A 23,345-nucleotide genomic window follows, 5' to 3' on the forward strand; every position below is an offset into this window, starting at 1 on the left:
GCCTGGGTAACTTAGTGACTTAGCAAAACTCTGTCTCAAAACAATTTTTTTTTTAATTTTTGGATATGTATCTCAGTGTGAAGGCCCTCAACAGTGCAATCAGTCAATAAATAAAGGGTTGGGGTGTAGGTCAACAGTAGAGCATCCCAGGGTTTGAAATCTAGTACTGCAAGGGACTGAGTTGAGCTCAATGAGGTGATCAGAGGCTTTTCTCCCCACAAAGTACCCCATTTACAGAACAAGAGCATCACTGTGAAGAGAGCAGGCTGGCAGCCCATTACAGCCCAGTAGAGCATAGGCTCTTCTGAAAGAGAGAAGCTATAGAAACAGAGAGCGCTATAACTCTGCAAAAGAGAACTGACAATGCAGAAGACAGCATGAGGAAATTTACATCTATAGACATCTTCCAAAACAAAAGAGGTCGTGAGAGTGAAGAATTAAGAAGCCAGTAATTCCATAATTGCAGTTTCAAGAAGTGAAATGGTAGATAAGCTGTAAGTTTAATAAACAAATATCTAAGAAATCAACAGAGTCCCCTTGGGTCTAGAAATGCCCCCAAACACTGGCAACACCTTAATCTTGCAGAGGCACAACTTTCAAATGGACTATAGCACAATTCATACCCCAGAATAATGTCCAAAAAGTGACTAATCAGGCAATCTCATTACTTATCAATAGAGTCAGAACAGTAAATGCCTAATGGGGCAATCAGGGAACTGGACAGTCAAAGACACCCCAGTCCTAGTCATCCCATGTAGCCAGAGACACTGTGCAAATTATGAAAGCAAAGGTATCACAGGCTACACACTGCTGAGAAAACAGGCTTCACTCCACTATTCCACCCAATTTATTACACTAATAAAAATAAAGCAGAGTGATTCACTATCTAAAGTTAGTACAGATATTATCTAAAATGTACCATTTCAGCAAAAAATACAAGACATTCAAAGAAACAGACAGGCCAGACATTGAACTTAGCAAACAAAGATTTCAAATTAGATATTATAAGTTCAAAAAACTAAAAGAAATGTTTTTAATCAATACATGATAATGTCTCATCAAGTAGAGGTATCACTAGAAAATACTTTTTTTTTTTTTAGACAAAGTCTCACTATGCAATGCAAGCTAGCCTTGAACTCACGATGTAGGCCAGGCCAGCCTCGAACTCATGGTGATCCTCCTGTCTCAACTTTCCAAGTACTAGGACTACAAGCAAGTACCATCACACCTGGCCAAAAAAATAAAAATAAAAGACTTTTTCAATGCTACTATTGGAAAGTACAAGAACTGAAATGAAAATTTCACAAGAAAGCTTCAATGATGAATTTAAGTTGAGAGGCCGGGCATATAGCTCAGTGGTGTCGCCACCTGCCTCACAAGTGCAAGGTCCCCAGTTCTATCCCCAGTACTAAAAAAAAAAAAAAAAAAAAGACTTCACACACAAACTTGAAAATAACTCAAGAAAGAGTATATAATCTGAAGGGAGAGAAAAAAGAATAAAAATAAACATAGCCTCAGAGAATTGTGGGATGCCAACAGTGATGTAATGGGAATAAAAGAAGGAATGGAAGAAGAAAAAAAGAGCAGAAAAAATATTAGAAACCACACTGAAGTAAACCATTAAGCTACACATCCAAAAAGTTCAATGAACTCTAAGCAGGACAGATACAAAGAACTCCACAGTCAGACATCATAGTCAAATTATTGAAAGATAAAGATAACAAGCCAGCAAGAGAAAAGTGACTTGTGCCTGAGGGAACCTAATAAGATTAATTTCTGGCTTCTTACAAAAACAATGGAAATAAGGAGATACTGATAGGACAAGTTCTAGGAGCTAAAAGACAGGCAACTAAAGTCATATCCAGGAAAACTGTCTTTTAAAGGTGAAAATAAAGACATATTCTTTATAAAAATATTTTACTATTTTGTCTTATGGTGAACGTTTGCTTTTGTGTACATCATTCTGTCTTGATGGGGGACGTGGGGAAGAAGCCATCTTGTTGAAATAGGAAGAGTGCCAAGTCCACCTCCTGAGACATAACGAGTCAAGTCTCATTGTGATTCTGCCTGTCTTGTCAGCTGGGGCTGCTATAATGAAGTATGACTGACTAAATGGCTTATGAAGAACAGAAATTTACTGCTTAGTTTTAGAAACTGGAAGTTGAAGATCAAAATTATAGTATGTTCAGGTTCTGGTTAGGGCCCCCTTGTGGATTGCAGACACCCAATTTCTCTTTATATTCCCACATGCCAGAGAGGGAGCAAGCCATCTCCCTGGCCTCTTCTAATAAAGGCACTAATCCCATTTATAAGGAATATAACCTCATGATTTATTACCTCTCAGAGTCCCTATTTCCAAATATCATACACTGGGAATTAGGTTAAAACATTATGAATTCAGGGAAGGACACAAACATTCTGTCCAGAGTATTACACATCCACGCTCAAAGGCTTGATTTCACTGGCTAATCAATAATTCTATACTAAATATGAGTTTAATGATCAGCATTTTATTTAGAGCCAGGATTTTATTGATTATATTTGTGTACCCTTGAAATATAGCATCAAATCAAATACCTAACAGGCTTCTAATCAAAATATATTAGATGAAAGACTGAATAAATTGTTTTCCTCATTGCTAATTAAGGAAAAAACAAAACAAAAACGAAACTACATATCACATTACATAATCTAGTCATATACACAGATGGTAGTCTCATAAAATTCTTTAAAATAGTAAAACACGTCTACTCTTTGGTTAAACCCTAACTACTCAGCTCTTTACTTCACCTATAATATATTTTGGTTACAGGATTTCTAGTTAATTCTTTTTATAATTTCTCACTTTCTAATAGAATTAAATATCAGATGACCTAAATTTTAAAAACATTAAAAACCATTATTTTAAAATACATTTCTAAAAACTCCAGTCTGTATGCCAATTTCTCTTTTCCTTATACTTGTGTTCTTTGGTAGTCTGGTTTTGTTTCCTAGTACAATTGCTAAGTTTTGATTGCATGCTACGCACCGTATGACAAATTGTAGAATTAATTCAAAGCTCTAGATGATGATATCTTTTTCCCTAAAAGACCTATTTTTGTATTGATGGGCAGTGAAAATAAAGACAAGGTAATCTCACAACAGAGGCAAAGCGATGCTGCAGTGTTTGTGAGGGTAAAATGTATTTTTGGCTCTTCCACTCTCCTAGAGCTTAGGGTTACTAAGGTCTGGGATGTCTGCCTGGATTCTTCCTCTTCAGTGAGCCTGCAAGACCATCACAACATCAACACTGCTGTGTATCAAAACATATTTTAGGGGAATGGTCCTAGTGAATGTCAGAATCACCACTCTGCACCTGCCACCTCAACAAAATACTTGAATCGGCTCATCCTTGCTACTTGGATATCTTTTTGATGGCTTTAAACATATATTGTAATGTATGTTTCACCCAGCTTTTCTCATTTTCCTCAATATAAGGTTCATTTTGCAAAAAGATAGAGCACCATTAAAGGCAGAAACTATACTGTTTTTTAACCCAAAATTAACAAAGCTTGCCTAATTCTAGTATCTTATCATCAGATATTCCCTCAAAATAAAATACTGTATGTATGATACAAATATGTTCTTCACTCAAGTCATGGAAATTAAACACGTAAAAAAATTACTAACATTCACATTATTTGTATCAGCAATGAGCTACTTATTAAAAACTAAAATAATGTTTTCTTTGTGTATACAAATAATTTAGTTTTATTATTGAGGTAATTTGTACTATCTAAATGTTTTAACTTTTATAAATTTTATGAGTACATTTAATGTATACAATATAATGATATTCATTGTTGGAAATTTGTACTTTCACATAATCAATCTTGGTTCTTATTTTTCCCATTCCCCTGCCTTCCCTTCAACCCCTCCCTCCCTCCCAATCTACAGACTTTGTTTCCATTTTTTCACTTTCTCATATCGATTCCACTCATTTCTTTCTTTTCTACTACCCCTCCTGTTTCCCCTTCCTCTTTGTCCCTTTTCTTCCTCTTTCACATTATCTATTATACCTTTTAGTCTTTATTTACACTTTCACTTTCTCACACTAGAGAACCTATTCGGTATTTACACATATGTGTAAATATCACTTGAGTATCACCTCAATGTGCATGCATTTAGCTATAAATATCTCTAATTTATCTTTTTATGGCTGAGTAGTACTCCTATATATATATAACAAACTCATTTTCTTTATCCAGTCTCCTATTAATGAGCAATTGGGCTGCTTCCAAGTTTTAGCTATTACAAATTGTGCTATGAACATGGGTACACATATATCACTGTGGTATGATTCTTTTTATTCTTTTGGGAAGATACCCAGAAGAGGAATACCTGGATCAAGTGGGTCCTCCAATCCTACCTCTTTGAGGTATCTCCATACTAATTTCCACAGGGGCTGCTCCAATCTGCACTCCCACCAGCAGTGGAGCAGGGTTCCTCTTTCTCTGCAGCTCCACCAGCATTTGTCATTGGTTGATTTCGTGATAGCAGCCATTCTTTCTGGGGTGAGATGGGATCTCAGCATTGTTTTCTTTTGCACTTCTCGAATGACCAATGATCCTGAACATTTTTTCATATGTTTATTTGCTATTTCTACTTCTTTGTCTGAGAAATGTCTGTTCATTTCAGATGCCCATTTTTAAATTGGGTCTTTAAATTTAGGAGGTCTGATTTTTTTTTTTTTTTTTTTTTGAGACAGGGTCTCACTATGTAGTTGAGGCTGACCTGGAACTCACTATGTAGCCCAGGCTGGTCTCGAACTCACAGCGATCCTCCTGCCTCAGCCTCCAGAGTGCTGGGATTACAGGCGTACGCCACCACACCTTACTTGAGGTCTGATTTTTTAAAGTTCTTTATATATTCTAGTTAGTAGACCTTTGTCTGAGGAACAGCTGGTGTGTTGTCTCTTCACACTGTTGGTCATTTATCTTGCAATACAGAAGCTTTTTAATAAGAAGACACCCCACTTATTGATTGCTTGTACTAGCTCATAGGCAACTGACGTTCTGTACATAAAATCTTTTCCTACACCAATGTCTTCAAGAGATCTATCTAGCCTCTCTTCCAGCCGATTTAGTGTATCTGTTTAATATTTCAATCTTTAATCCATTTTGATTTTAGTTTAGTGCATGGTGAGATATAGGTCTAGTTTTAATCTCTGGCAAGTTGAAACCCAGTTTTTCCAGCATTAATTATTAAAGAAGCTATCTTTCCTCCAGTGAGGAAAAGATGAGGTGCCTGAGTGTGTCCCAAGTTGTTTCTGCATCTTCCAATCTGTTCCACAGGTCCTCAGGTCTGTTCTTTTGCCAGTACCACACTGTTTTTATCACAGTGGCTTTGTTGTACTCCCTGAATATTTTGAACAGTATAATGAGACTACTAACTTTTGTTCTTGTTTAACCCTGACTACAACTTCATTTCTTTTTATGCCCTTGTAGAAAGCTGTCTGAAAACAAACACCTAAAAAAAGATTTAATTTTTACTTAAAATGATATGCTATCAAAGTAAAATCACTCTAAGATAACTATGAAGGCCACAGAAGGTAATGAAAAGGCAAAGAAAGGGTGTGTAATGGGATAGATATGATCAAAATATGTTTTAAGCGTATAAAAAAAACTACAGTATTTTAAAAAGGCTATAGGAGTCATCTGTGACAAGTTAAAATTTGCACTTTATGAAGTACATTTAACCCCTTTTGATGATATTTGTGAAAGTTAAGAAATGACATAAGTAACTATCATTTACTTAGATACCATATTAACTCATTAGTTTCATATTACTCATTTTTTTCTAGAAAGTCTTTCTATAATTATTTCCAAAGCTACATAACTTATCTTTATAATTACTTTTTATTAGACAGAATCTGGCTACATAGTCCAGGCTGGTCTTGAACTCATGATGTAGCCCCATGCCCTGCCTCGAACTCAGGGCCATACTCATACCTCAGCCTCCTGAGTGCTGGGATTGTAGGCGTGCACTACCCCACCTGACCTATAATCACGTTAAACATTAAAGGAATCTAGAACTAATATATGTAGTTATCAATATTTCATATTTTATTTTATAAAGTACTTAAATTCTCTCTCATAAATACACTCACCTCATACATCTCATACAGACATACATAAGAATCACTATACATAAAAAAACATGAGAATTTACTATGATTTCAGAAAAAAAAAGAGGCTGGATACAGAATTTTTTATTTCTAAATTGTTTCTTTTCTGACCATAAGCAAATGATAAACTTTAATAAATGTTAGTGATACAGTAACAAAAATTCATTCCTCTTCTATTGTCTGACCTCGTGGAAATACTGACACAAATAATGGAATTACAAAAAATAGAAAAGCTACCTTTCCCCAGCTGCCAAAGCTCATATTTTTTCCATGTAGATAAAGGATATGGAAATAAAATCATGTCTTCTAGGAAGTGTAAAGACTTACTTAGTTTTAGGGATTTTATTCATCAAGCATCTCTGCCAGTAGTCTTCTTTATGAAAAACTCAGAGTATATAGCATTTATGGACTTAACAATTTGCTCCAATGTCAGAATAAATTTGGATAATAACAGATGCGAACCTCATCTCCACTTCGTTGGATAAATCTGGCTTCTGACTACAAAGTTTTGATGCCAATATTTGTTTTCCTATAACCTATCCTAGATATTAAAAGTTATTTAATACTCAAGTAATATCTTATTAATACTCAAGTAATACCTTTACAATACACATTTGGATATGGAAAAATATTAGATGTTTTAAGAAGAAGTAAAAAATTATAGCCAGTGTAACAAGGTCTCTAAGATCTTAGGTCTCTCATAATCTTGGCAGGAAATGAGTATTGAAGGGGGCAGAACTACAGAACAAGGTGGTCAGATTTATATAAGAAATGCAAGAATTAAAAGACCTGATGCTAACAATATGGCAAAAGAAATACTTCCCTGTTTCTACTGTACTAAAAAAGTATTATTATTTTTCTACTATCCTCTCTCAAAATAAATTCTACTTATGAATAATCATGTCAGTTGTCACTCAATTACAACTTTCAACATTTAATCTAAATTATGTTCAGCATCTTTTTTTTTAAGTTCTTAGTTGAATTTGAAAGTCAAATTTTTTTCAAGAAGAGTTAAGTTGATGGAAGATGGAGGCAGAGATTAAATCAGGAGGAATAATTGATCAAGGATGCTTGGAATTCTTATGAATACAAATAGCCTATCAAAGTTAATGAGGTTTAACTGGAGTTTAGAAGGGGAAATGCACTTAGTATTTTCTACACATACACAGATTTAAGAGCTAAGATACAATTTGAAAGGTAAATTACACAAACTCAAATGTAGCTTCCTCCACTTAGGTTTTCGAAGAGCTATTTTCACCATTTTTCCCCAGTTTAAAACAACTGCTAAAAATATATATTCTGATGTCTCACTAATGCAATTAGTGAGTCAAAGCAAAGGTCCTCTTAAAGACTGATAGTATTCCAGGAATGAATGTGCTATCTGAAATGACTGAACTGATAGTAGCTTAAAGAAAAAATATATTTTTATAACATATTATCTCAGTCAACAAATGTTAATTGAGCACATGATACATGTTAAAGTACTGTGTGCGAACGCAGCTGAACACAGATATTAGATGTTTGTAATCCATGCCTATTTATGAGTTGAAAAAGGAAAGAACCCTTTAATTAGTAAATGACTTTTAAAATGTACAAGTTTGAATTGTAACACCAATGTATACTGGTAAATGCCAAAAGCAAAATCTGCAGACAGTAATGTATCCAAAACAAAAAATAGTAAATGTAAGATTGAGTATCAAAGCAAAAGTAGAAGAAATGTCAATTCAACACACTCCAGATAAAGTCAGAAGTCTAGCTACAATAAAAAAGGATTTCTGGTTATAAGGACTCATTAAAGGGAGGTGAGATGGTGAAAAACTTTACCGCACCTAAGGACAAACAGCCCTTTAGACATTATTATCTGACTCTGTGTTCACCAAGCAATTTTTTATTTCAAATTCCAAAACTGAGGTATAGAAAATTGGGAGACTGGTGTCCTGCTAGAGAGAATAGTTTTTAAAAATCTATGTGGGGCTCCTACAGGGCAAATCAATGAACTGCCACTCTTTTATACATTATTCCCTTAGGAGTTGCATTGCTAACATGAACTAGTCACCTTAGTCATAAAACTCTAGGACACAGAAAACATAAGCTAGTCCCCTTACTTACAATAACTCTAGGACACAGAAAACCCAAGCTGCCAGATGAGAGAACAAGACTCTGAAATGTGGTATCTTCACCAAGGTAAAGAGAGTAGACAAAGTCTTGTGGACCAGACAACTGCTTTTCTCCTATATGTTCTTTTCTACCTGTTTTTGACCCACTTTGAAATTTTAAGGAAATATCCAGAAAACCTTAACACAATGTAAGATGGCACCATAAGGACCATAGTGAGGTGAATGAAGGGTGACAGAATCCAGGAGGGCTTTGGTGGGGGAAAAGGTTAGGATTACCATGGGAAAACATTAGGACATTACAGAAACAGTGAACAACTGAACAAGGATAAAAAAGATGGAAATGAGTAAGGGAACTTAAGAAAACAGAACTGTTTGACAACACAGATAAGATTCTGTAGGAGAGTTGTGAGAAAGTCAAGGTTAAAAAGAACATCATTGAACAAGTTGTAAAAATTGTTACTATACAAACATTCTTGAGCTTGATCAATAATCTCATTTTGTGGCTCACTTTTGTACACATTCCATCATTAATAAGCAACTAAAGAAGATTAGTTTCCACTTTCATAGAATGTAAAAGGCAACAACAGTCCAATGCTACCTAAGGTTTTCTAAAATTAAAGCAGAAATTGGGCTGAGAGGTGTAGCTCAGTGGTAGAGCATTTGCCAAACATGTGCAAAGCCCCAGATTCAATTCTCAGCTCTGAAAAGGAAAAAAAAGAAAAAGGCCAAAAATTAAATGGTATTCAACTAAATTAGAGACATTCTCTACTGTTGGTGGTTACAATTCAGTGACTTCTGAGCCATATGTCTCATAAAGTCTGCACCAGGCATCAATGTGAGAAGAACTCAGAAATAAAGACATTGAAAAGCCCACCACAAAGCACACAAAATACACAAGGTTTGGTGTAGTAGTGCATGCCTGCAATCCCAGCACTTAGGAAGGCTGAACAGGAGGACTGCAAGTTCAACTGCTTCTGGGTAACCCAGTGAGATCTATCTCAAAATAAATTAATAGGGGCCGGGGATTTAGCTAAGTTGTTCTACCGCCTGCCTTGCAAGCGCAAGGACCCAAGTTTGATCCCCGGTACCAAAATAAAAAAAAATTAATAATAACAATAATAATAATAGGGCTGGCAATATAGCTTAGTGGTAGAGCACCCTTGAGTTTCATTCAGCCCTCATACTAAAAATGAAAGCATAATCAGAAGTGTTACTGAGCCTGAAACAAATGATATAAATTTAACTAAAATGATTGTTTTATTTAAAATAAAACCTGAAAAATTAAAACTAGTTAACTACTTAAAAGCTAATTTCTCCCTAGGCTGAACACTGTCTTTTTGTAACATAATTTTCAACAATTGGGGGGACAAAACTTTCCACCCTCTAAAAGGGACTAGTCCTTCAGAGCAAGACAAACTCAAAGAACTTTCTCTATCAACACTAGAATGTTAGGGACAATGAGGAAATGGGGGGGTCATCCACTGCTACGCTGCTAGCTCTAAGGACAGTGCCCAGCATAGACCAGAAGTCCAAGATACTGTATGTGTGAGTACCAAGCCTCTCTAGCTGCTTTCCACATCCACTGAACACATCTACCCAAACTAATCCAAGAGAATTCAAACACCTCTCCTAATCTATGTGAAAACTGGCTGTCAAGGACTATTAAAGTTAGGACTGAGGAAAGCCAGGCTTCTTGAATGAAAACATTACATGTATTAGGCTACTGAGAACAATTTTAATGCCCATGTATTCAAGACTTTTTTCCAATTTATACTACAAGTAGTAAATGAAAAGAAAGCATAGGAAAGAGAGAAAAAGAGCGAAGAGAGAAAAAAGATTAATGTGTGTTTAAAATAACAAGCAAAGGGGACTTTTTCTAACTTTCTTTCATTACCAAAGTTTTTTAAGTTGTTAACTTCACAGCAAGATCATATGTTAGCATTTTCATCAGCTGGATCCAGAGTCAAAATAATACCCATGATGCAAACTTTAAAAGCCATGCAATTATCACTGCGTAAAGACTATTTCTGATACGTATTTATTAAACATACAAAAGCTTTGTAAAGAGTACCTCAATATTTCATTATCTATACAATCTGAGTCTTGAGCAAAATCTAAAATACATTTTCTATTGACATGTTTACAAGATGAAAGGGAAACTCAGACTACAGCAACATTGACTATTTCCTTCAGGTTATATAAAGTTAGGTACTGTCAACACCAATTTTCTATCATTATAATTTTGAAAATTCTTCAAATGCAGCAACTTATTATAATCAGCTAATAAAACAGATACAACTGCACTAATAAAAACAGATACCAGGGAACACTGATACATATCTATTTCCAAGTGTCATCTATGTTTGATCAAATTTACATAATTAGAATTAGAATTAATTTATTTCCTTTTATGAAGTCCTTTCATTTGATTTTTAATATATTCTGCTAATTACCTATGCTAGATAAAAGGCAAGCAGGAAACAGCAGATGCCTAGTAGCACTTCATTCATGGTTACCACATCACTCATGAGTACCACAACTCTAATTAATGGAGGCATCACAACTCTACCTCATGCAGAACAGCTGGAGATCTTAAAACCTGTATCGTTCGAAAGAAAAAACATCAGTAATTTCTTTTTGCCAGTTTCACCCCCTAAATAAATAATCCACTGTTCAGTCAGAGAAGAAAATCCCTTCTGTCTGTGGAAAGAGCTCAGCTGCTATTAGAACATAAATATCTTGAAATTTAATAACAGCTGAAGATTTCACTATGAAATAATAAAGGGAAAACCATCTAGATTCCTCGCTTTGAGGTCCCAAATGAGAAAAATGAATCCACAAGAATTTCTATATAAAGTAAACAAGTTTTTAATATAACTTTATATTATCTATACCCAAACTAGAGATCACAAAAATAATACATTTTTATCTTAAACTTTCATTAAGTAATTGTATTAAATAAAATTGCAGTCTTTTAAATACAGCTTAAAAGTAGCAAAGTCACCTCTATTTGCGCTGCCAAATTTGCTTTCTCCTTGTCTTTTCGCTCCATGCACCGCTTCACGTCCTCTAACTCAGATGCCATTGCGCTGAAATTCAGCTGTACTCTCAAATCTGACATCTGCTTCTCCAGATCCTGTTTTTCCCACTCCACCCCTTAAAAGAGAAAATGTAAAGCTCAATGGTTATTCTTTATTCACAGGAGAATGTACTTTCCAATGGTACTAAGCCCTGATGTTTTAATATTCTAGCTAACATAATCTACCTACTGACACTTTCACTCAAGATATTTCAGACTTTGCCAGTCTAGTGTCACATGGTTTTCAAAGACATATATATTACTGCCATTCAATATTATTCTATTTTGGTACAAAGATTTTAAACCTTATCTGATTTCTAGAACAATTTATTTCAAGAAAAATCTTACAGTGTTTGTAAGTGGGGAGGGGAGGAGGGGAAGAAGGGAGGGCAGGGACAAGGGGAAAAAATGAGAATCAAGACCTCTTATGCAAAGGTACAGAATCCCAATGATGAATGTAACTGGACTGTATACCTAGATTGCACCAATAAACTCAATTAAAAAAAAAAGAAAAATCTTACAAGATTTCATTTTCTTCACATCTCTACCACCAAACTTTCAAATAAAAATGCTGAGAGAATTTTCAAATAAGCTTTTATATTTAACTAAAGTTACTAAAGTTTATATACAATGAAATAAATCCTTTATTTTTACAACAGAGAAAATAAATATCTGATCATGTGGGACTACCAGTTTGCTACTTTTTAATAATTTTGAGACTATCGCCTCTAACTATAATATTGAACAGTGTAAAGTGACTTACTATGTAATTAAACAGGAAGAACTTGGTCTGTGATACACAGGCTCTACAATACCATGTTCTTCCAACATAAAGATAAGTATAAAAACCCATCTTCAATGAGCCTGCATTACAGAATCACAGACAAGAAATATACATAAAGTAATTCCTTTACTCCAAAATGTCAGCAACTGGAATATATCCTATCAATTCAAAACTACTACTTTTCCAGTAGTTTCCTTTGCAGAAAAGTAAAGAATAAACTATTAATTCAAACATATACATCAAACCTAAAATACATCCTAACTTCAGAAATATAAAAATGTTCAAGACTGTACATTTTGGAATGGAAGACATACAGGCTTTTCAACAGCATGAGATGAGCACTGACAGATAAAAGAGCATTACTGAGAAACAGAACAAAAGGCAGTAGTGAAAAACTAGGGTAAGAAGAATTAGGGCCTAAATTACATTTAAAGAATGAATACAAAAATTTCACCAAGCAAAGGGATAGACCTGAGCTATTATTTTAAGGAAAGGAAATACTATAAAGCATAGAGGTACAAACCTGACTGGGTGCTTTAAACTATAGAAATTTATTTTCTCACAGTCCTGGTGCCGGGAAGTGCAAGATCAAGGTGTAGGCAGGGTTGGTTTCTTCTGAAGCTTCTGTCTTTAACTTGTAGATGGTCAGCTTCTCACTGTGCCCCTATATGGTTGTACTTCTGTGTATATTTTGTCTTTTTCTAAATCTTCTCTTTTTATAAGGACAGCAGTCATCTTGGATTGTGGCCCACCCTAATAACCTCACTTTAATTTAATTTCCTTGTTATTATTTTGTGGTACTTTGCAGTGCTGGGGATTGAGCCTAGGGCCTCAGGCATGCTAGGCAAACATTCCATCTCTGTGCTACACTCTCAGCCCCTTAAGTTACATGTGCAAGTACAGTCACTCACTTCCTAAGGTACCAGAAGTTAAGATTTCAATACAGAAAATTTAGAGGAAAACACCTCAGCCCATAATATCTTAGTATTAATATTTTGTGGGGGGGGGTGTTTGTCTGGGGGTGTAGGATCTCACTATGTAGTTCAGACTGGCCTCAAACTCAAAATGTAGCCCAGAATGGCCTCAAACTTAGGGCGATCCTTCTACCTCAGCCATTCATTGAAGAATTGTCTGACAATGTGGCAATTCTACTTAACACCACATACTGTCTTATTGGGAAATATTTAACTTCCCTGAATTTAATTGCACATCAAATGCTTATAAGAGTTTCTCCAGGTTCTGAGGGTGTAACTTAGTGGTACAGCATGTATTTAACATAAGCAAGGTCCACTGGGGTTGGTCCCTAGCATCACAGTGCAAAACCACAGTTTCTCCAATATTTTGTTCATTTGAATAGATAGCCTCATTACTGGAATAAATTTCAAACTAAGCAATCTGAACTTGCCTTTTAGAAACCACTTTAAAATGTACCCAATTCTTGTTAAACCAGAACTTTCAAAAAGAAAAAACAACCAGTCATTAAACTCCACAATCTAAATCAATAAGTCTACTGAGAAGGTACACAAATGTAAAGTGCTTCCTAACCCAGGTTAATGTGGTTCATGACCGATTTTGAGAAGGTCACAAAATCTCCAGATAACAAAAAGATAAAATCTTACTTTTAATTGTTCACACATCAAAAAATTAAGACAAGAAAAAATGAAAATAGATATATTTACAATTGAAGTACCAAGTGCATTCACAAACACACACTTAGGCATAGGAATAAAAAAATGGAAAAATTTGCACAATTACCTTTGCACACTAGCAGAGAAATCCCCATGAAATAAGCAGGTGTGAAAATCAAAATAAGTTTAGAAATCAAGCAGAGAAGAAATACAACTGGATGATAAATGATGATCACCTTGTTGGAAAATTTTGTAGCAGATGAAGAAACAGATAGGATAACACTGAGCAAAACATAAGGGATGAATTCAGAGAATAGAAACCCACACATTTATGAATCAGAATAATACCTCTCCTAAACCTCCAGTCATCTCCTTGTTCATCCTGATGGTTTGACTGTTGCTTGGAAATCTGGGGTAGTTGATGTTGTAAACCCTTCCAATCACCTTCTGCTTTTGTAAGTTGTGTACGCAGTTCTTCTACCTACATGCATTTAGTGAAAAAAATGAAAGCTTTATCAGTTTTCAAAAGCAAGAGAAAAAACAAAACTTATGAATTATTATAAATTATTTCTCTGGGGGAAAAACATTTCCATCTTATGGACCATTGCAGACACAAACTGAAACCAAGTCAATCTAATCTCGTTGCCATACAAACACAGTGGATCAGCCTCCTGCTCCATTCTTTCTTTTTTAATGTTATTAATACATGTTGCTGTACACAGTGATGACATTCACCTTGGGAAATTGGTACATGTCATAATTCTTTTTACTTCTCCTGTCCTCTCCTTCTTCCTCCCATCTCTAGTTCTCCTTTACATTTGTAAAGAACCTATCACCCTGTTTCATATCACCTATCTTTAATTTTGCTCTTTATTTTGGATTTCTCATATAAGAGAAATCATGTGATATTTGTGCTTGTGGATCCGATTTATTTCACATAAGATTATGGTCTCAAGATGTACACATTTTCCTATAAATGACTCAAATGAATCCTTCTTTGTGGCTGAGGACTACTCCATTGTGTACATATAACACATTTTGTTTATCCATTCGTCTGTTGAAGGCCACACAGGATGCTTCCAAGATGTAGCTAGTAAGAGCTGTGCTGCTATAAACATGAATATGCATGTATCACTGAAATATGGTATGAAATATGACTTTTTGGGAAAGACATCCAGCAGTAACCTGCTTGGTTTTTCATTCTTCCACATGGAAAGAGGGTCTTTTCATTCTCTGCATCAATAAAGAATTTCACATCATTTTGTTTTGTTTTGTTTTGTGTTTGTGATGCTGGTCATTTGACCCAGAGCATATGCATAGCAAGTACTCTACCACTGAGGTACACCCTCGGGCCAACCAAGTCTTTTTAAATCCTTTATTTGGCTCTCGGTCCACTTCACTACTATTAGCCCAAATCACTTCCAAATAAGAACTATATATTTTTAGTTTTCTATTTTTCACTTATTTTCTCTCATGTAAACATGGTCTGTTGGCTGTTCAATTGAAGTGATCATGGTTTAGTATATTTTTATACCAAAATACAGTTCAAAATAAATAGGCAATAGATGTTGTTGAATAAAGTATGAACTTCTGAAATCAGGATCTGTTCTACTCATCTTTGCATTTCTAAAAAAAGATTAGCAAATTGCCTATGAGATAAGAGGTAAATCTCCAATGACCATAAGCAAGTTAGTAATGACAAAAAGATTAAAATTCACAGTGATATCTTGAACAAAGGAATCTCTTGCTTCAAAAACGGATATTAGAGATTACACACAAGAGTTACCAAAAAAAAAAAAAAATCGAATGGAATTGAATACAACTTTCAAAAAAAAAATCGGAATTCTGCTAACACTGATTCCACGTGACCCACTTGGCAGCAGAACAAAGTCAATGAACATTGTTAAAGGTTTTATAAAACAGGTGCTATGGTGTATTTTCAGCTGCAATTGTCAAAATGCTAAACTCCTTCTGAACACCTATGATGCCTGACATCTTTGCCTACAGAGCATATTATGTGGGTGAGTTATGCAACATGCATCTCAAAACAGAAGGCACAATGGTGCTTTGTATTAAATACAAAGAGGCAGATAAAAACCCATACACCCATATTAACTGTATGAGAGATGGCTAAAGTTCTCAGAAGCACCACACTCCTATTACAGGCTAATAGACTTCAAAACATTATCTTTAAAAATTAAGTTCTATCCTTGCTTACAAGGGGCCAGGTAGCATCTTGAAAACATGAATAGAAGGCAATGGTGTATTCAAAGTAACTTGAAAATGCAAAGGGCTGTTTTATGTACTTAGTTTCTCCTTTATTCTCCATTGCCTCCTTGAATAAAATTAAACTCCTGGGAAAATTTTATCTTACACATCCAGTCTTCTTTTTACACTGCTCATGCTAAGAGAGATAAGTGGTTGGAGCAGTAAGCAAGATAAATTGTCACAGTGGGAACTTGAACTGGTATTTTGTATAAGGTTTTTCAAAATCTTCATCTTTTGCTTAGGTGAGTTAACATGAGTTCCTCAGGGGAAAAAAATTTTTTTTTCTAGACCTAGTTTCTTTTTCGTGTCACAAGGACAGTTAAGAGAGAATAAGATTCAATCCTAATTTCATGTAAAAGAAGATTGTCATAGTTTCAATAGACTTACCTGATGCAAAAGTACTTCTCTGCTGCCTTCTGACTGATTCAATAACCTTCGAGATAACTCCAATTCCTGCTCAAGCTAAAGTTTCAACAAAGAATTAAAAAAAAAAAATGTCCAATTGAGCAGAAAATAACTTAAATTTTGCCCAAATGGACAAAATAGGGCCAATGAGGCATACCATACAAGGAAAATAGAAGAACATTTTTCAGGAGATATTTACAACCAATCTTGTGTAAGTCTCTTCTTTGAGCCTCAATTCATTTCTAAAATAAGGATTTTACAGACTCCTGAGATCCCTTCCAGTTCTAAATCACTTTAATCTAAATTCTGAAGCGATTTTTTTCTTTAGATTAGAATATGTAATGTCAAATGAACTAAATTAGAATAAAAAAAGAGACCTGATGATTCAAAATACATTTAATCTAACTGGTGGTTTCTTATATTTCTAATATTCATAAAATATTCCTAAAACTTTAAAATCTACAAATTCAGAATAAGACAGTTGGACTATCATTAATAATACTGCTACTATTCATGGAAAATGTACCTAGTTAGTTGACTAAATACCCTACAAAGTCTTAATATGTCTACTTTATTTCAAGCTGAAAAATGTAGTAAAATGGAACACAAGTTTGTTCAAAATTTAGAGCTTCCATATGCTGTATTTGTTTGCATTTTGTAACAATAAAGCTGTTTTGCAAAATCATAATGCTATATTAAGACGTTTTTAAGTGCTAAGGTTTTTAATAGTCATCCTGAATAACTGCACATAAACAAATTGCTGCCTTTAAAAATTGTACTTGTGGTAGATGCACCTATCAAGGAGCATGGAAGAGCCTCATGGTGATAGAACAGCCCTGTTTCTTGTTTGTGGCAATGATAAAAGGAATCTACACATGAGATAGAGGTGAACAGAACTAAAAACACAGATATAAACATTCATATGCACTCAAAAAGAGTAAGCACATATAAAACTGGCAAAATCTGCATAAGTTCTGTGATTACACCAATGTCAATTTCCTAGTTTTGATATCAAAAGGCAATATGCAAAATATTACCATGGAGGGTACAAGGTGAAAGGTACACGGGACCTCTCTATGTATTTTGTTTTGAAACATCCTATTAATCTATGAATGTTGCAAAACAACTTTTTAACCCAGTTAAATAGTTTTTACAGAAATGTGTACATGTGGCTCAAAATAAATGTCTTTTTTCTTTTTAAGTAAAATAAAGCTCGGCCTATAATGGTTATAATCCCCATGTAAAGTCAGCACTCTCAACTTCCAAAAGCAAACTTGACAACCTGTCATATCTGGCTCAACATCAAGGCAACATAGCAGTATTATGTAAATTTACACAGGCCAGTGAAACAAAATACAGGAGGTTTTAAAAAAAAAAGATATGAAGTCAAGAACAGCAGCAAATTTTTTATCTACTGTTCCTTGCCTTGGGCTCACCCTTCATTCTATGCATTTACAAATTAAAGAGGATTTTTGGCCTCTGAATTCCTGCCGAATTCTAGTGTGCTGGATTGTATGCGTTTATAAAGATATAAATATATGTCAAAAGTTCTCAATTTATAACGAGCACAGAGGATGTTTTCAGAACTAAGCTACAAATACCTTCTTCTGCATTGAAAATAAATATATCCAAAATATACAGCCTTCAAACAATAACTTGCTAACACTACAACAACATCAATTCCCTTAACTGCAACAAAAAGTTTAATTCACTTCTCAAAAAGGAGATTAGCAAGTAAACTGTGCATATGTGTGTACAAAGTAAAGGGCAGCAGAGCCGTCAAACCAAACTCACATCCAAGCACAAAGTCTTCACTGTGATCTAGTGAACAACCTCAGGCACGTGTTTCAAGACCCTCAACAGATACTACTGATCCAAACCACATTAATATTTGAAAGATAATGCTCAAAATCTTACTTGACTCTTCTCACTTTCAGTTTGTCTTAGCTTATTTTTCATTACTCCCTCTTTCTCTTCTGCTTTATTTTCTTGTTTCCTCAATACCTACAATGAAAGAGTAGAAAAGAATATATTATTCTAGAATATGTATAAAACTGAAAGTCACTACTAGGATTTATTAAGACAAGGCTGAGGAGGCTACAGTTAGGAGTTGCATAAAAATCTATAAAAGAATTACAATCTGTTCCTTCATTGAAGCCCTAAGAATACTCCAATTTCTTGATGTTTCTAATCGCTTTCCACTAAAATTTCATTTTCCCCCCATCTTTGGCAATCTTGTTACACCTTTAGGGAGCCTACAAAGCTAATAGTTGCCTTGAAAATAAACAAAACTTACTGCCTACTGAAATAACATTATTTAAGTACATAATCTGCTCAACCATTTAGATATAATACCAAAACTTAGCTCACTAGTTTTTCAAATTCTGAGAGTCCACACAATATAAACAAGCTTAGTGTATCAATACACATTCTACATTTTTCCCATCACACTTAAGTGGCTATTCAAATTATACTTCATGTTTAGAAAAGGATTCATTTCTACAGTTTCCCCTCTTTAATGAAATGGAAAAGAACTTTAAGAAAACATATATCTCTAAAGTTAACCACAAAATTTTTTTGTTTTAATTTATGTGTTAAAACAGAACTATGAAAAATGTTGAACATCACTAGTCATTTAAGAGATGCAGATGAAAACAACACTGAGATTCCATCTCACCCCACAAACAATGGTTACTATCAAGAAATCAACCAATAGCAAATACTGGCAGGACTGAGAGAAGAAAGGAACCCCTCTTCATTTTAGGTAGGAGCGCAGACTGGTGCAACCATTGTGGAAGTCAATATGGAGATACCTCAAATAACTAGGATTGGAGGTTGGAGGTCCCATTTGACCCAGTTATTCCTCTGCTTGGTATCTTCCCAAAAGAATTAAAAGAATCATACCACAGTGATATATGCTCACCCATATTTATAGCAGCACAGTTTGTAATAGCTAAAACTTGGAAACTGACCAATTGCCCATCAACTAGAGACCGGATAAAGAAGATGAGTTTTTTTAATAAAATGGAGTACTACTCAGCCATAAAGAACAAGAAACTAGAAACATTTATAGCTAAGTTATGCACATTGAGGCCATACTCTTAAGTGAAAGACTTTAAGTTAAAGTCTTAGTAAGACACACATGTATAAATACCAAATAGTTTCTCTGGTTTGAAAAACTAAAAGTTTAAATAAGGATCAAAGTGTATAAATGATATTGTATAATAGGAAGAAAAGGTCTAAAGGAGTAGGGGAAGTGGGAGGGGTAGGGGAAAGGTAAGAAGGGAAAAGAAAAATATAAGAAAAGGAAAAACATGGAAATAAAGTCTTTGTAAACAGGGAAGGGTGGAGGGGGTGAAGGGAGGGCCAGGGGTATGGGAAAAATATAAGAGCCAAAAGATATGTCATGAGGTACAAGATCCCAATGATGAATCTAACTGGACTGTATACCTAAAATGTACCAATAAACTTAATTTAAAAAAATAAAAACAGAACTAAATTTAAGGAAAAACTTACAATTAGAGTGGCCTTTTTAATATGCAAAAGGTATTCTATTTTCAAAAAAATATTTTGACAAATTTAATACTTAGACATTACCAGGTGTATGTGTAAAGGTGACACAAACTGAAAAAAGCCAAACTGCCTGAAATCTTTTCCAACCAGATCAATAAAAAACAATTTTAAGCAAACAGCAAAATATGTTAAAATATGCTTCGATGTAAGTATACCAATCATAATCAATTTCATTACATTATATATTCAAATACCTCCTGTATCTATTTATCATGCAAAGATTTAACTATAAGTTTAGATTTAGATTTAATTATCCAAGGGGCTACTACTATTTGCATATCTGAAGTAAATATGAATGTCTACCCAAGAGATGAGTTTGCTCTGCCATGACTCCTAGTCTTATTACTAAATAGGCAAAAAAACATTTTAAAATAAAAAATAATTCTGATCTGACTATAACACTCTTCTAGTCTTTAATAGGTACAAACATTATTATGTTTAAATACATTAAATAAATGCACAATATATATTTAATGCTTACAGGTAATCCTCATGATAATTCCATGAGTTATTATCAAGAGGAATATTGGGGCATAAGCAGTTTAATAACTTGACCAAATCATTTACTTAATTATGAAGATAAGATGTAGTTTTAATGTCTGCCTCTTAGCCACTGAGTACTTGCTCTCCATGTTGAAATTATAATACCAAACTTACAAGGTTTAGTTAAAAACTGAATACTTGGAAAGCAGATAGGTTAATTCCTGGCATACAATAAATGTGTAATAAAAATCGACATTTACTATTATTAAAATCATAATTTCTCTCAGGTACTTCTCAAATGATTGTGACGGTATGGTAAGTAGAATTTGTAATACTATTTCTGTATGTAAGATAGAATCAATTTCAGCTGATAGGATATTTATACATTTCCTCTGATCAAAACCCTAGAAACTTGGGCCAGGGATTTAGCTCAGTGGTGCCACCACCTGCCTCACAAGTGCAAGATCCGGAGTTTGATCCCAGGTACCAAAAAAAAAAAAATCCTAGAAATTTGAAAATTACTGCTTTATTATTTCCATGACTCTTTAGTCTGTTCCCTACCCAGGGATAGTGTATGTGTGTGCATGTGTGCTATGAAAGAAATGTGGGGGGAAAAAGGTGTAAAGAAGTTATTGTTATAGTGCTTCATTTATCCATTCTATAAAATTTAGAACTTTCTTTTCAACAATATCATCATTCCAATCTGTCCCATTTTTTAAAATATTTACACTTAATCAGTATCTTTCTTTCCAAAGCTTTCTCATTGGACTAAAAGTCAGCCTGGACTTTTCTACAAGGGGAGATTAGGAGTAAGACTTCTTCAGGCAACTGACACATTTGATTAAACTATAAGTTGTCAGCCTCTACTTCTAACTCCTGAGTAGAAGCCACTCCAAAGAACTATGCAGTGAAGCTTGATACAGGCTAAGTGAGGTCATTCAAGGTCACAACAGGAAAAGAACAGAAAGAGTGAGCAGCTCAAGAAGGGATTGTCCCACACACCAGAGCCATCCTTCCAAAGGTAAATTCAATATCCATCTCAGAAGATTCCAGCTGATACTTGCTAAGATGAAATGATTCCTCTCATGTGATTCTGTTTCTCATCCCTGCGACTGTCTATGCCTCTGTCCTCTGCTTACTCTTGAGTTTAATTTACTTATGAATTTAAACCTCCAAAATCTTTCAGTGAAGCAATTTTTCCAGTTAATAAACTGAAATAAATCCATCTCTACCCTTTTCCCATGATTACCAATTATTTAATCAAAAAATTGAAAGATATCCCCATTGTTGCATAGCAGAACCAATATAGTCAAAATGCCTTTACCTCCAACAGTATTAAATAGATTTAATGCAATCCCAATAAAAATACCAATACCATTCCTCACAGAACTAGAGGAAGCAAACCTAAAACTCATATGGAACCAGAAGAGACCTAGAGTAGCAAAAGCAATTCTGGACAACAAGGGTAATGCAGCAGGCATCATAATCCTGAACTTCAAGTTAACTGTAGGACAAAGCTACAATGATAAAAACACCATGGTATTGGGCAAAGAAAACAAAACAAAACAGGCTTCTTTAGCAAATGATGCTGAGAGAACTGACTATCCACATGCCAAAGATTGAAACAACCCCACTATATCTCACCATGCACTAAGCTAAAATCAAAATAGATCAAAGATCTAAATATTAAAACAGAAATACTTAATCTCTTGAAAGACTAAAGAGGCAAAACTCCTGAAGCCATAAGTGTAGGCAAAAAACTAAAACTAGAAATTCCATTTGACTCAGCTACTCCCTTTCTAGGTATCTTCCCAAAAGAATTAAAAAGACACTGCATCACACTGAAGCATGCATACCCACGTTTATAGCAGCACAATAGCTAAATCATGAAAGCAGCCTGTATGTATGTCCATCAACACATGAATGGAAAAAGAAAATGTAGTATTTATATACAATGGAGTACAACTCTGCCATAATGAAGGATAAACTCAACTCATTCGCAGGAAAATGGATGCACTTCGAGACCATAATGTTAAATGAAGTAAAGACACATAAACTTGAATACAGCACGGTTTCTCTTCTATGAGAAGTCCAATATATAATTACAGTGCAAAATGAAAGAGACAGTAGGAAAAAAAAAAAAGAGGAAAAATGTTATTGTAATCCAGCACAGGCAATGCATCTAAAATTGTACTTTGAGTTAGTAAATTGTCTTATGTGCTTTTTATGTTTTTTGGCTTATTAGTCTGGCTGTTAATCTGTAAACATGATAATTAACTTAATTAGAACTTACACATAAATGTATCTGATGCTGGAAAAAATAATTTTTTTAAAAAAGGTAAAAGGCAAGAAGAAAAAAAGGATTGAGATGTGTTGTGTGTGTGTATACCAAGTCCTCACAAGAAGTGTAATCGTTATGTACTGTAAACTTGTACTCATGAAAATAAGTATTTTTATAATTTTTAAATCATACATGTAACATTGAAAAAATGTTAAACATTTCTCAAGTGTTTGCTTACTTTATTTTGATTAAACACATTAAAATATTTTAATTTATATACAATCTTTATTCAAATAGACATCCAAATAGATTCATTGAAGGTTTTATTTGATTAAATATACTTTATCTATCAAGAGGATTATATTTCTAAGACTAACTGAGAAGCGTCCAAATCTTTAAGATATAAGTTCCAGAAGGTTAAGCACCTCTTTCTAACAGTCATATTTTCTAAGATAAAACCTGGCACATATTAGGTGGTGAATACATGTTATTGAACACAGAAATAAATACTCCTGTATAATCTTTGCCTCCACCTTGCAATTACCTATATCCTTCAAATAC

At 34.3% G+C, this 23,345-nt stretch overlaps 1 protein-coding gene across 1 annotated transcript in view; it reads right to left on the reverse strand.

Annotated features, from left to right (window-relative positions):
- Cep128 (centrosomal protein 128) overlaps positions 1–23,345 on the reverse strand; it is a 410,341-nt gene that overhangs the window by 300,465 nt on the left and 86,531 nt on the right. Inside the window, exons 11-14 of the mRNA XM_033766889.1 lie at positions 18,365–18,451; positions 16,430–16,504; positions 14,123–14,255; positions 11,288–11,439 (exon numbers count right to left, since the gene is read on the reverse strand). Coding sequence (XP_033622780.1) covers positions 11,288–11,439; positions 14,123–14,255; positions 16,430–16,504; positions 18,365–18,451 — 447 coding nt within the window. The remainder of the gene's footprint in view (positions 1–11,287; positions 11,440–14,122; positions 14,256–16,429; positions 16,505–18,364; positions 18,452–23,345) is intronic.

Source organism: Fukomys damarensis, unplaced genomic scaffold, assembly GCF_012274545.1.
Source record: "Fukomys damarensis isolate Sample0158 unplaced genomic scaffold, DMR_v1.0_HiC HiC_scaffold_21, whole genome shotgun sequence".
NCBI classification, from domain to species: domain Eukaryota; kingdom Metazoa; phylum Chordata; class Mammalia; order Rodentia; family Bathyergidae; genus Fukomys; species Fukomys damarensis.